General features: G+C 38.1%; 1 protein-coding gene across 1 annotated transcript in view; it reads right to left on the reverse strand.

Annotated features, from left to right (window-relative positions):
- Positions 1-694: 694 nt before the first annotated feature.
- Snapc1 (small nuclear RNA activating complex, polypeptide 1, 43kDa) overlaps positions 695-14,697 on the reverse strand; it is a 25,525-nt gene continuing 11,522 nt past the window's right edge. Inside the window, exons 8-10 of the mRNA XM_005399162.2 lie at positions 13,362-13,512; positions 2,213-2,311; positions 695-1,214 (exon numbers count right to left, since the gene is read on the reverse strand). Of these exons, the coding sequence (XP_005399219.1) occupies positions 1,180-1,214; positions 2,213-2,311; positions 13,362-13,512 (285 nt within the window). The 3' untranslated portion in view covers positions 695-1,179. The remainder of the gene's footprint in view (positions 1,215-2,212; positions 2,312-13,361; positions 13,513-14,697) is intronic.

Consider the following 14,697-nt stretch of genomic DNA (forward strand, 5'->3'; position numbering starts at 1 on the left):
TGCCCCAATTCTAGAATGCTTAAATCTCAGAAACACCGGGCAACTCCCACATTATGCAAACTGCCCCATCTTGTACCAGACACATATGAAGTAAATTAAGGGAAACAACTGCTTTTAGCAGCTAATGTGATAATATGAATTTTAGTAAATCAAAGTTTTATTCAGGTCAGCATTAGTATTTTGATCTAAAAAGATTATGTATGTAAGCCAGGACACATTCTCACCCAGGCCATTTGCAGATTTGGACTTACTCCTCAGCCCGCACTTTAGTATGTTGGGAAAGCATACAAAGTAGAACCAACTCCGAGACAGCACTATGCTTAGGATCAAGGGTGACCCCAACTTTTCCACACTCAGAGGCGGGCTTTGGAAGGTGACTGGATCACAAGTTGGCAGCTAACAAGAGGTGGGTCACTGGGGCGGGGCCTGGAAGGCGTGTCTTCCTCCCCAGCTCCTCCTCCCTCACTCTGCTCTCTGGCTGCCCTGATGTCAGCAGCTTCTGCCCTGCCCAGGACTTTCCACCTCGAGCGATAACTGTGAGCCAAGATAAAGCTCCCCTCCTTAAACTGCAGGGGTCGGGTCTCCACCACTGAAGTGACAGAAGCGGAAGCAGCTAAGAACAACAGGCTGTGCAACAGCGTGCTATGCAGATGGTCTGCCACAGAGGTACTGACAATGCGAGCTGCATATATTCAAAAAACAAAACAAAAAAGGCAAAGTTTTTATTGCACTTAATCATTCAATGCACAAGTAGTAAATATTCATCTACAAATCAATTCCCACATTGTAGATACAGTCATTTACACACAATAAATATTACTCTTTAAAGATTTTAAATAAAATAGAAGCATCAATATTACTAGCACTGTATTTAGACAATACCACAAAAAAGTATGGAACATAGTAATAATCTGCAGACAACAAGGTTATTTTCTATTACATTTTAAATGTAATTGTCTCCATTTATGTAGATTTTACAGAAGAAAATTTTAAAAATTAAATTTCAGAGAAAATTCTTCCTCTCCTTAACTGCGTTAAAGTATTCTTGTTTCAAAGAAATAACTTTCAGTTCTTCAGAATAATTATTTTTAATACTGGCAGTCTTCCTGTTCAGTTCACAAAATATAAATCTTTTCTTCTGTCAGCTCAAAGTTTGAAAGTCCACATCAGGCTCTTTGTTCAGCGATTTCTTTTCCTCTTGGGTGCAGCGAACTCTAAATTAAACATAAATTTAAGAAGTTTGTCAATGGTAAAAAATACTGACACTTACATGACCATACCTAGTTAATAATATGCATTAAACCATACAGACATTTGACCTGGTATAATGCAAGAAGGCCCTCTCAGCGAAGATCCAAAAATCTTAAACCTGCCATGCACATACGCATTTTTTCCTATAAAATGATACTGCACTTTAAAACTATCTCCACCGAGACAGTAAGCTCTAAATCACACTGAGGTTACAATCTATTGATATAGTAGCCCTTAGTTACCCTAAACCCCACTAGTAATTATAAGTTATTCTGAAGTGGTTTCATGGGGCAGCCCTCCCTGTGAATGGCACAGACCTAATGTGCCAGATCTGAAAGTTATCCAGGCCGATGCCAAGATGGTGACTCAGATTTCAACTTCACCCCAAGAAAACCTGAAGCGTAGCCCCAAACACTAGTCTCGTCCATCTTTCTGTTCCGTACATCCTGGCTACCACAGCAGATGCCACAATCACCACTGAAGTAGTCATCTTTAACAGAAGACACAAAACATGAAAATGAGGGAAGATATGATGGAAGGAAATATTCCCCACCAAAGAATAACACAAACGGAAGGCTGAGGAGGAAAAGAGAGAGAGAGAGAGAGGGAGGGAGGGAGGAAAAGGTAGGTAGGTAGGAAGGAAGGAAGGGAGGAAGAATGCAAAGAGATTCCTAGGAGAGAGGCAGGGAGAGAGCACACCATCAAGGTGACACAAGTCAGCAGTCTGGAAGAGGCTCTTTAAAAAGACAGCGGCAGAGCACCCAGAGGGTCTGCAGGCCTAGATAACGTCCTCCTTCACCTTAAGCGCGGTAATTAGTGGTACACTCCTAAAATTCAGCAAGTCGCCACAGGCAAAAGATCAGGAGAACACACAGCCCATCATAATGCTTTTCTGGATTTAACCCTGGATGCTCTAAGAGTGGCCTTTCCCCTCACTAGTCTGAGGAAATTCCATCTGTACCTGCTTCATTAAAGCTGTCATTTTCTTCTTCCTCTTCTGTAATTACAGGCATACTCAAACTTAAACATCTTTCTTCCTTCTGTATATTCTGCACGTTACCTGCAAATATTTGAAAAATGATTTTATATGAAATAAAATATTAATCATTAAAAATTTTATATGGCAAACAATATAAAAATTGTTTAAAAACTAAAATAATAAAGGCAAATAGAAATATGCACTGTAAATACCTATTTTGAAGGACTAACATATCTGTGCCTATAGTTTGAATAGTCTCAAAAGTTTTCCACATAGAAAAATGGAGAAAAACGAGAAACAAAATTAGCCAAACATGGACACCTTATTCTGTATTTACTACACACAACATGGGGTGTATCTGAAGCCATCAGGGAATAACCATGTGGTTTGTGCCAACTTTAGCAAATTGACCACAAATGTGTAGGTTGATTCCATATTTAAGGCCTGGCCACAATACAACCCTCAACATGCTTTTCCAGCATTAATGAGGGTTAACTCAACACATTCTTTAGACTCCAACCAAAACAGACCTCCGGCCGGGTGCGGTGGCACACGCCTATAATCCCAGCACTCAGGAGGCTGAGGCAGGAGGATCTCTACGAGTTCCAGGCCAGCCTGGGCTACATGGCTGTCTCAAAACAAACTGGACCTCTCACTCTATACTTTCTAGAGACCTTGTCTTTTCTCATGACATTCCCTCTGCTGTCTTAGTCTATGGACCTCCTCTAGCTTTTTAATAATGGCAATGTATTCCTTTATACATATTGACAATAATTTTATTTACACAATTTGCTGTACATTTGAGTTGTTGAAAGTCTACCATTTCACCTGGCAAGTGAGGCCGAGTTCAATCCATGGTACTTCCCGCAAAAAAGTAAAGTAATAGTCTACCATTTCAAATAATTCTGCAGTAAATATGTTTGTTTATGCATTGTCATTTGTACAGAATAAATTCCTAGAAACTGAATTGCTAACGAGTATATAGACTTAAAATATTTTATTTATTTATTTTTGCTTTTTTGAGACAGGGTCCCACTATGTAATTCAGACTGGCCTCGAGCTTATTATATAGTCCAGGCTGGCCTCAAACTCACGGCAATCCTTCTCCCTCACTCTCTGGAGTGCTGGGATTATAAGTGTGTGCCACCATGCCCAGCTCAGGCTTACTTTTTTCACAGATAATTCCAATTTCCTCTTGGAAGAGGATGTGCTAATTTACTCTCCTGCTTGAATTCAGAGATGTGTACCTCCTCACACTTTCTGTATCAATGACTAGTCAGTTACTCATAATCTTTGCTAATCTAGTAAATGTTAAAATTGTGTTTTATTTTTTAATTGTGTTTTGAAGCCAGGATTGGTGGTGCACACCTGTAATCCCAGCACTCAGGAAGCTGAGGCAGGAGGATCACAATTTGATGTGAGCCTGAACTACAAAGCAAGATCCTATCAAAACAAAACAAAAAAATTGTTTTAATTTGTAGTTCTTTACTATTAATAAAGGTACATTTTTCTTCATATATGTATGAATTTTTTTGCATTTTGTTTGTGAGTTGCCTAGTCACATCCTAAGCATTTTTCTACTGGGTTATGGCCTTTTTCTTATGCATCTGTAAAAGCTGTTCTGAAAGTAGAAATTTTTACAGTATCATATGTGCTACAAATGATTTTGCAAGATCTTTTCCCTTTTATGGAATATAAGGCTCTTCTTTTTGAAGAAATCATGCAATAAAAGCTACCCTTTCTGCTTTAAGGAAATGAACTTTTGACTAAAAAGGAACTATGTAGTACAGTGATACCTCAGCTCACAAACTTAATTTGTTTCATGACTTTGGAAAGGATAGCCACATTCCTGTTTGTGTGGAAAAGATGGCTGTAGTTGTATCTGCCATTCAATGTGGTGTTTATAAACAAAAACAAAATTCTGCCGAATACTTCTGTTTGTGAACCAAACTGTTCACAAACAAAAGTGTTCATGAACCACTATACTTGATCTTTATTAGGTAATTAGTGCTCTACTTCAGAGTATTTATAATACTTGATAAGCTACAAGGCTGGTTAGCAAGAACAGTTAAGCTATAATTTGTACAACCACTGTAGAAATCAGTGTAAAGATTCCTCAAAAAACTAGGATTAGAGGTCCCATTCAACCCAGCTATTCCCCTTCTGGGTATCTTCTCAGAAATGAAAACATCACATCACAGCAATAATATGTGCACCCATGCTTACAGCAGCATAATTTGTCATAGCTAAATCTTGGAAACAACCCACATGCCCATCAACTGAGGAATGGGAAAAAAAGATGTGATATTTTCATACAATGGAGTATTACTCAGCTATAAAGAAAGATAAACTTTAGGCTTTTATAGGTAAATGGATGCAACTAGAGACCATACTTATAAGTGAAATAAATCAGACCCGCATGTGTAAACACCATATTGTCTCCCTAGTGTAAGTGTAAAAGCCCACCACAGACATAAAAGGTTCGAGTTTAATTCCCTGTTCCCACCCCTGCCGTGAAGTTTGATCTTCATGTTCACCATTTCTGGAATATACGGTTGTAAACATCCTGCCCTTCTCAGACTCCCAAAATGTATTGTTCTTTGTTCTTCCTGTAAATGCTCTACCCCTCCCGGGTTCTTGGAATGTACTGTTCTTCCTGTAAAAAAATCCCTCCCTCACTGTTACAGATGTGACATGTGTTTGCCAAACAGGGTGCGATTTTAGGGTTTAAAAACTACTCTCGTCCCTGGATCGGGACTGGTCTGATCCTTCCCTGCGTGGAGGCTCTCAGTCAGTCCCTGGCCAGGAATAAAGCCTCGTCCTAAATTCCAATTGGCAGTCCGTGCGTCTTGGTATTTGTCAGTCAGTACCATTTGGTTTGTTTCTGGTTGCGAGCCCAGAACAGTAAAAAGGTGAAAAAGTAAATAAAATCCGAAAGGTACAATAGATATTTGTGGAGAAGGACATGCTTTAGTTACTATTTTGTGTATTGCCTGAGGCCTGACCAAGCCAAGATTGTTGGGTTCTGGAGGAAGTCTAGCATAAGCATTGTAAGCCCCAGCATCAATGCTAGATGCTTTGCTGAGATATGGGTGAATGAAGATAACATGATGGCTTACTGGTCAGGTCGCATTCCTATGATAATTGAGTTGTCTTGTCCTTGCTAAAACAGCTGATATCCTCCGATTCCTGGGCTGCCTCGTGGGTTGATTCTGAATAAAAGGTTACTGAAGATGGTAATGAGGGTCAGTGAGTCCTAGAGGCTGCCAGCACCTGATCGCAGGATTTTGGCTCTCTTGGTCTGATTTATTCTTACTTTTCTTATACACCTGCAGGCACCTAGTTCAGGGCACCTGTTCACCCTGGACAGAGTTGGATGAGAAGTCCGACAGATATTGTGAAAGGGAAAGAAACTGCTCAAAAGCAAAGAACAACAGGGAGGAAGGAAAGGAGAAAAAAAGGGGAAAAAAATATACATATATACACACAAGACAGCTAAGATAATTGTACTACTAATTTCTGTTGGTTTATTGAAAGAAACAGTTAATGCTTAATTTTTTTTGACCAATTTTACAGGCTTGTATCTGGTAATGTGAACAACTACTTCGAAGACAACAATATGCAATGTAACAGCCATTGTTGAATTCCTATCATCTTATTTTTTGAAATTCTGTATCATTTCTAATTTTTTTATTCTCTTTAAAAAAACAGTCAAGCTACAATTGAAGATCTGAGTTCAGATCACATTTATACTTTACTCTTTCATATGGGTTAAATTCTCCCCAGCTCCCTAGATAAATTTACTATATTATGTAATAAAATATGGCCAGTAAAGGAAGTGATATTTTATAATTTATACCTGTCAAACATTTAAAATTGAAGGAACTTTCATTTAATTCCTTATCTTTCTTCTCTTGTTCCTCAACCACAGAAAAAAACATCTGTCTCTTTTTGAAAAAACAATTTTACCAGCTTACCTCCCTGCTGTGTTGTATGGCTGATTACTAATAAAAACTGCTTATGTAGGTTTCCACAAGGGGTGATCAAAAAATACAGTCAAAGCTTAATTATATTATTATTTCTTAATTACTACAGTGAAAGATGTATTAACGCTAAACACTCCCCTCTGCTTCTAACATACTTACCCCATCATTTCGGTCACTTCCTGAGCAGCACTGGAAAAGTCCTCCCTTGTCTTAAGGAGACGTGATTAAAAAATATGGTGAATGCCTCTGCCCTGCTACCCAACAGAAAAGCAGGCTCATAAAAAACGTTAAGTGCCTTGATCCACCTTATTCACTGCCTCTGGCACCTAGTGACTTCTCTTTCTTCTCCAAGGTCAAAGTGACCATGAAAGGTAAACACTTTGAATCAATTCAGGTCATCGAGGCAGCCACAACCATGCCACTAAAAATGCAAGAAAGGACTAACTGCCAGAACTGCCTCAGAAAGTGGAAAGAATGGTACGATAAGGGTTTCAACTGGAGAGGGTATTTTGAGGGGGATTAATAGCAATGTGTCTTTAGCTGTGATAACTTTTATTTAAACACATATAGTATTTTTCAATCACACTTCATAAATTTCAGTATCTTTAGAAAAACTATTTTAACCTAGAAGTTCATTTTTTAAATGCAATGAACTAAAACAATCTTTTCCTCACCTCTGGCTTTGTTTCCACTGCTGGTCAGGTTTATCCACGTACTGGCATACAGTAACATTCACCACTTTAGGTATACACTTCTAGGGGCTTGCATAAATGCACAGCTGTGTAAGCACTAGCGCAATCGAAACAAACATTTCCATCTCTCCAGCAACTTCCCGGCGCCCTTCTGCAACCAACACCTTCCCCATCTCCAGCAACCGCTGCTCTGTTTTCTGTCCTTTAAGATCTACCTTTTCTAGAATATCATGTAAATAGAAGTGTTACGGGTAGGTTTTTTTGTTGGGATTTATGGCCTAGCTTTCACTTAGCAAATGCCCGCCCATCCCTGCTGTTACGTGAATCACTGGACCCTGCATTGCTGGGTAGTATCTCACTGTTTGGTCATACCACAGTTTATCCAATCACCAGCTGAAGGATGGGCAGCTTTTACAATTATGAATAGCACCATTATAAACTTCTATGTACCAATTTTTGTATAAATATAAGTATTCATTCGAATTGGGTAAATACCAAACAACAGGACTTCTGGGTCTTACAGCAAGTATAGGTTTATCTTTATTAAAAAATACCAATTTTCCAAAGTGACTACACCATTCGGGATTCTTACCAGAAACATATGAAGCTTCCATTTATTCAGAATCCTCACCAGCTCTTGTTACTGCAATTTTTGGTTTTATGCTTTCATTTGTTCTGTAGCCATTCAGGGTTAGTAGAATGTTACTGTGCTTTTGGTTCACATTTCTCCAATAACTAAAGATGCTGAGCATCTTTTCATATGCTTATCCACCGTCCATATTTTCTTTGGGGAAATATTTTATCCACTTTTCAGTCAGGTGGGTTGTTTTTTACTACTGAACTTTTAAGAATTCTCTATGTATTCTAAATATAAGATCTTTCTCAGAGTTCCATTTTGCAAATTACAGTATTTCCCCCCAGGTAATGGCTTTCTCAATTTTCTTGACAGTGTCTCCCAAAGACAAGGATTTTAGTTTTAAGGAAGTCCAATTTATCAATATTTTATTCTTTGGTTTATGCTTATGTCATCATTAAAAAAAAACTTTGCTTAATTTGAGAATCCGTTTTTCTCTTATGTTTACTTCCACAAGTTTTACAATTTTAGGTTTTACATCCAGAACTATGATCCATTTTGAACTACCTTTGATATATAAGATATGAGTCAAGGATTTTTTTGTATCAGCATCATTTACTGAAGACGATCCTTTCGCCACTGAATTACCTCTGCACCACTGCTGAAAATAAAACTGATCAGACATGTATGGAACCATTTCTCCATCTTTTCTGCCCCACTGGTTTATCTGTCCATTTCACAGATGGAAATGGTGCCTTGATTTCTAAAGACCTTTAGTTAATTTTCAAAACTGTTATGTCTAATCTAGTGTCTTTTCCATATAAACTTAAAATCAGCTTGTTAATTTATGCAGAGTAGCTATACTGGAAATTTTCACTGTGATTTTACAGGCTCTACAGAAGAATTTGGGTTTAGTAGGTATCTTAATATTGGGGCTTCTAATCCATGAAGACCACATATCTCTGCATTTAGGTCTTACGGATTTTTCATCATTATTTTGAAGTTTTCAGCACACGAATTCTGCACATACTTCTGTACCTATGCAATTTATATTTCCAGTATTATTGTACTATGTCAAAATTTTTCAATTCCTAGTTACTGATTTTTAATATAAAGAAATATTAACACTGTACCTTGTGAAGTGCTAAATTCAACTATTAGGGGCTATGAGTCTACCTCAATGGTAGAACACTTGACTATTCTAGTAGCTATTTTTTTTAGGATTTTCTATGGAAAAGTTAATTTTATGTGAAAACAGGCCCAATATTATTATTTTTCTTTCTAGTCTGAATGTCCATTATTTCATTTTCTTGCCTTACTACACTGCCTAGGACTTCCAGTGGATATCCTTGCTTTGTTCTAGACTGTAGGAAGAAAGCACTGTTTTACCATTACATATGATGGTGGCTATCGTTTTCCACAGAAGTCGTTTATTAGATTGAGTACATTTCCTTCTAGTCCCAATCTCAGAGGCCTTTATTTACTCATTTTGGTACTGGGGGATGGAATTCAGGGGTCCTCTACAAAGGGTCCCCAGCCCTTTACATTTTTTGAGACAAGGTCTTGCTATTCAGGATGGCCTTGAACTTGCAATCCTTCCGCTTCAGTCTCCCAAATCGCTGGGATTATAGGTGTGCACCACAGCACCCGGCTGCCCACATTTCCATCATGATTAGATACTGGATTGTGTCAAATATTCTGTTTATATTCACTGACATTATTACTCTTTTATCAGCTATTAGATGATTTCACTGGCTTACTTTCTAATGTTAAACCAGTCTTACATTCCTGGGATAAACCCTAGTTGTTAATAAGTCTTTTTAATATATTTTTCCATTTGATTTGCTTATAGTTTGTAGGGATTTTTGCAGGTACACTCACAAGGATATCAATCTTTAGGGTTTTTTCTTGTAATGCCAGTAATCCCCTTTGTATTTTCTGAAAGCATCGGTATAGAATAGTATTCCTTTTATTTAACTTATTTGAATAAAATTATTAATAATTGTGCTTAATCTTTTCATTTCTGGAAGGTCTATACTGATATATCTGATCTTACTACACTTTTTGTTCCTAATTTTTTTCACATAATTCTCTGTAGGGTATTTTTATTTACTTTTTTTTGGCGGGGTGGTACCGGGAATCGAACTCAGGACCTCATGCTTGCCAGGCAGGTGCTGTGCCACTGAGCTAAACCCCCAGCTCCTCTTTAGGGTATTTTTAGGCATACAATCCATCATTTCAGAGTACTGGTCTTTCATCTCAACATTTTATTCAGGTACCTCAAAAACTCAGATTTGCTCCAAGTTTTATTCATCAACTTCACCCATAGACTTTTAGTCCTTCAGTTTTTTTAGCACCTTATGAAATAACAGTGGTACCCACTGGTTACCCAAGCCAGAGGTCTCATCAGTGAGCTTGGGACTGTTACAGAATCTTCCTATCTGCCTCCCTCGCCTGCCACTCTCCTCTAGGCCAGACCCTCAACTGCTGGCAGAATGATCTTCCCAATACACGCACCATCACCCTTGCCGTGCTGGCTGCTAACGGAAGTGCACTTGGAGGAAGAGTACACACAGGGCCTCCCTGTCAGAGCTCTGAACATTTAAGAGGAAAGGATGTCATAAGTTATTAAATGAAACCAACTATATGCTCCTACCTTAAAAATACTTTATAATGAGGCAATCTATTGCAAAGTTATGTTTTACATAATTGTTTGGCAAACTGTTGAAGAAAACTAAGCGAATTTTTACTGCCATGCATAAATTTTCTGATGTTTGGAGCATAATGTTTGCATAAGTATGCAGTAAAGCTACACATAATTCAGTAAAGAAAGCACAAAATCAGTACTCATAAGTCATGAAAATGTCCTGATATTATCTCATTTCATTCTCTTGTCTAATTGTATTAATTAGCTCTTCAAGAACAGTATCAAATAAAACTGTGATACCTCTAGCATATTACTATTAAATGTGAAGGGCCTTATGGTCTAACATATATACACAGACTTTAAAAATTACAGATTAAAGCGGTAACTTTCTATTTCTTTTATCTAGGACAGGAGTTGATGAGCTGTGGCCTCTGGACCAACTCTGCCCGTTACCTGTTTTTATAATACTTTTACTGGGACACAACCATGCTCGTTTGCTTTTTTGTTTTGTTTTGTTGGTTGGGTGTTTTTGAGACAGGGTCTTGCTATGTAGTGCAGGCTGGCCTCCAACTTGCAACAATCCTCCTGCCTCAGCCTCCCGAGTGCTAGAATTATAGGTGTGCACAACCACACTTGCTTTTGTATTGTCAAAAGCAGCTGAGTAGTTGTAACACAAACTGTATGATTCACAAAGCCCAATATATTTGCTTCTGGCCCCTTACAAAACCAGTCTGCAAACCCCCTGAACTAGAGGATTTTTTAGTGAATCAGGAATGCTGGATGGTATCAAGTGTCTTCATTAGTAACTATTAAAATGAACTCCATGCCCCTCCCAGCCTTTTTAAATAAATTCTTTTAAGAGATGAACTGCACCATGCTTGCACCCCAGGATCAGTGCATTCCAGCAAGTTTTTATAATCTCAGGTTCTCTTCATGATGTATGTAATTTAGTATTTTTTCCTAATATTTATAGTGAGTTTAGTCTAACAATACTCTTCACACCATCTGCTAGCTTTGTAAAAAGTAGAAAATTTTCCTTATGAAGTATTTCTTGGTTACCCTTAACAAATATGGAATCTCCTCAGAAATTTCAGTGTGCTTTACGCAACCACTTAACCATACCTGAAAGTATACCAAAAGTATTTAACCCCAGCTATCCCTGTACTGCCTCAATACACATGGGAAAAATGTTAAAAAGCTGTAAATTATCTTTATACACTCCTGAGGTCTGTGACATGTTCCTAGTTTCACTAGCAAAGCGTCTAGTATTAAACATTAAATGTTTACTAATGATTCTAATGTTCTTTCTTCCCACCAAATAAAATCCTAATTTTATGTATGGTGAATATTATTCATGCAAGTTTTTTTTAAAAACCAGAGTAACAGTCATCTGACATCATACCATAGTGATATATGTGCACCCATATTTATAGCAGCACAATTTATTATAGTTAAATCTTGGAAACAACCCAAATACCCATCAAATGAGGAATGGATAAAAAAGATGTGGTATTTTTATACAATGGAGTATTACTCAGCTATAGAAAAAGATAAACTCGAGGCTTTTGTAGGTAAATGGATGCAACTAGAGACCATACTCGTAAGTGAAATAAAACAGACCCACATGTGTAAATATCATATTGTCTCCCTAGTACAGGAACCTGAAGGAATAAGTAAAACTCAAAACGTACAATAGATGATAGGAAAGGGAAAGAAATTGCTCAAAGGAAGGAACGACTGGGATGAGGGAAAGAAGATAAAAGGAAGGCAAAATATAAATATATATATATGAATAGCTGCAATAACTGTATTGCTGATATCTGGTGGTGTATTGAAAGGAACAGTTAATACTTAAAAATGTTTATGTTCTCACTAGTTTTGCATGCGTATATCTGGTGATCTGAGCAACTGATTTGAAGGTAACAGTGTGCAACAGAATTGCCACGGTGAACTCCTACCATCTTGTATAGTGAAACTGTATTATCTCTACTGTTTTATCTAATAATTATTTTCCTATTCTCTTTAATGGTTTGAACAATCTTCCATTCTTACATCTGGTAATCTGAGCAACGTAGCTGAGGATAGTGATATGTAATGTAACAACCACGTTAATTCGTATTATTTTGTCTTGAAACCCTGTATCACTTTTAATGTTCTTGCTTTGGTTTATGTTTGTGATGCTGGTATTATACTGGTATTGTTTCTTTTTTTTTTTCTCATTTACTACTCTCTTTAAAATAAAATTTAAAAATATAAAATAAAATAAAATAGTTGTCTGAGAACCAAATAGCAAAGGTAATTTTACCAACAGGCTATTTCAAAGAAAAGGAGCAGCAGCCTGTTGTAGTTTATGTCTAGATGCCCCCGCAAAGCCTCATGCAGTCAGGGGTGGATTTCCAGAGTTTATGATTGATCCATGGTCCAATGCTGGGATTATGGGTGTGAGAGCTACACCTGCCTTAGGGCGGGTCGCTTGCATACAATATAAGGGAGGGAAAGAGGCTTGCTTAATGCTCCTCCTCCCTTTTCTGCTCTTGCTCCCTTTGCTGTTTTCAGCAGCAGTGAACTGTTGCCCTCTGCCATGTGCTAGTCTGCCTTGCTAGTCCGCCAGCAAAGCATGGGCTGAAACCTCCACAAGCTGCGAGCTAAATAAACCTTGTCTTCCTTAATTCCGGGTGTCACATATTTTGTCTCAGCAATGAGGGAAGAGTAACCAACACACAGCCTAATTAATATAACCAAAAGAAAATATAGTTCATAGAATACATGAACTTATCATTAGCTTATTCTACATAAAAGCCTGATTCACACATAAAGATTACTAACAAAGTATCTGCTGGATAAGTCTAGACCAATTCTAGATCTATCTGTCTATACATATATATTTTGGGGGGTCTACCGGGAATGGAGCTCAGGACCTACACTTTCCAGGCAGGCGCTGCACCACTGAGCTAAACCCCCAGGCCCCTATCTATCTATATCATAGTACTTCTGCCGAGTCATTTAACCTGTAAGGGCCCACATTCATCACCTATAAAATGACAAATCTGATTTAACTCCTAAGGTCCCTTTCAGCAGTAAGAACCCCAAAATCTAAATTAATTTATTTTTAATATTAAATCTCACAATTCTCAAGCCTATAATCCTTCCTATTAAAGAAATAAAGGTGAAGGACACCTGTAAATAAGATCTGCTCTCCCCTTCTGAGTCTTAGTAAGACCTTAAAAAATACCTTTGCTCCTGGCAGACGCCTTCCTTCCTGCTGACTTCCGCGCTGGCCTGGCTCTTTTCCTCCTGGCTGCTTTGGTTTGTCCTTGACCAGATGCAGAGTCAGAGTCAGAAGAGTCCAGTCTGACCTGACGGTGCCGTCTTGACTTGGATGCCTTAAGAAGTAGGAATCCAATTAATCAAAAAGAACTACAATGGGAATCCAACGAACAGACAATTTAGAGAAAGAGAAAATATACAAAGATGAAGAAAGACAGAAAAACAGCTGTCTTGCAACACTTATTCCATCAGCTTCCTACATAGCAATACTTGAGCCATGTACATAGTCTTCTACCTTTCTAAGTTTCCTGTATCTGCCATAACTATCAACCCACACTGGGGTGTGGTATCTGGGATGGCTGGGAAATGAAAGTGTACAGGCAGATACTGTTTTAATTCTATTCCTAACAACCTATTACCCTTTATTGTAAATATAACTTTATTTTCCTCAGGTACCACCATGTGTTCTGGGAGGATCTACTTCACGCATGGGCCCAGGTCTAGGCATGAGGCCCAGAGGTGGACAGAGTGAGTTTCACATCCCTGTGGTCCCTGATTTCTTCAAGGATGGGCATGAGATCTTTGCCACAGCTGATGGAACTCTATTTTAGAGCTGTTTAACCATCAGGAAGGGAAAATGTGCTTTCCTTTGAACCAGAAGGTGGAAACACACAAGGCTAGAACTGTCACAAACAGTGCTTAAAGAAAGAACATGAAAGGTGACAGACAAATGGAGGGTACATCCTAATAACACTTGTGTTTGAAGCCACATCACCAGAGATCTTTTAGTGAAATCTGTCACACAATTCCCTTGTTCGCTTACAAGGTGAGTTTTCAATTAATATCACATATGCAGTACAGGTATTAACAATTATTATAAAGCAACCACATATTGTAGACCAAATGTACCTCAAAAAAAGGGAAAAACTGAAAACCACAGCCATGCAATGACACATACAACAGTCTGTGGGGAACATAGCTTGTTTAATGGTTTAAAAAATATTCGAGGGGCTAAAGGTTTAGCTCAGTGGCACAGCACCTGCCTGGCAAGAGCAAGGTCATGAGTTCGATCCCCAGTACCGGGAAAAATAAATAAATAAATAAAAAGTATCTGATAGCTTCTTCAACTCTATATTAAACATCAACAAGCAATAAACTATATAGAGTTCATCTTGAAAAGAATTACAGGTACTTTATTGTCCTTGTGGTTTTCATTCAGTAATACAGTAGTGCCTTGGTTCACAAACTCGATTCTCTCCAAGATTCTGGTCGCAAACTCAACTGCACAAGAACCAAATCAC

Source organism: Chinchilla lanigera, unplaced genomic scaffold (genome assembly GCF_000276665.1).
Source record: "Chinchilla lanigera isolate Chin_1 unplaced genomic scaffold, ChiLan1.0 scaffold00065, whole genome shotgun sequence".
Classification (NCBI taxonomy): domain Eukaryota; kingdom Metazoa; phylum Chordata; class Mammalia; order Rodentia; family Chinchillidae; genus Chinchilla; species Chinchilla lanigera.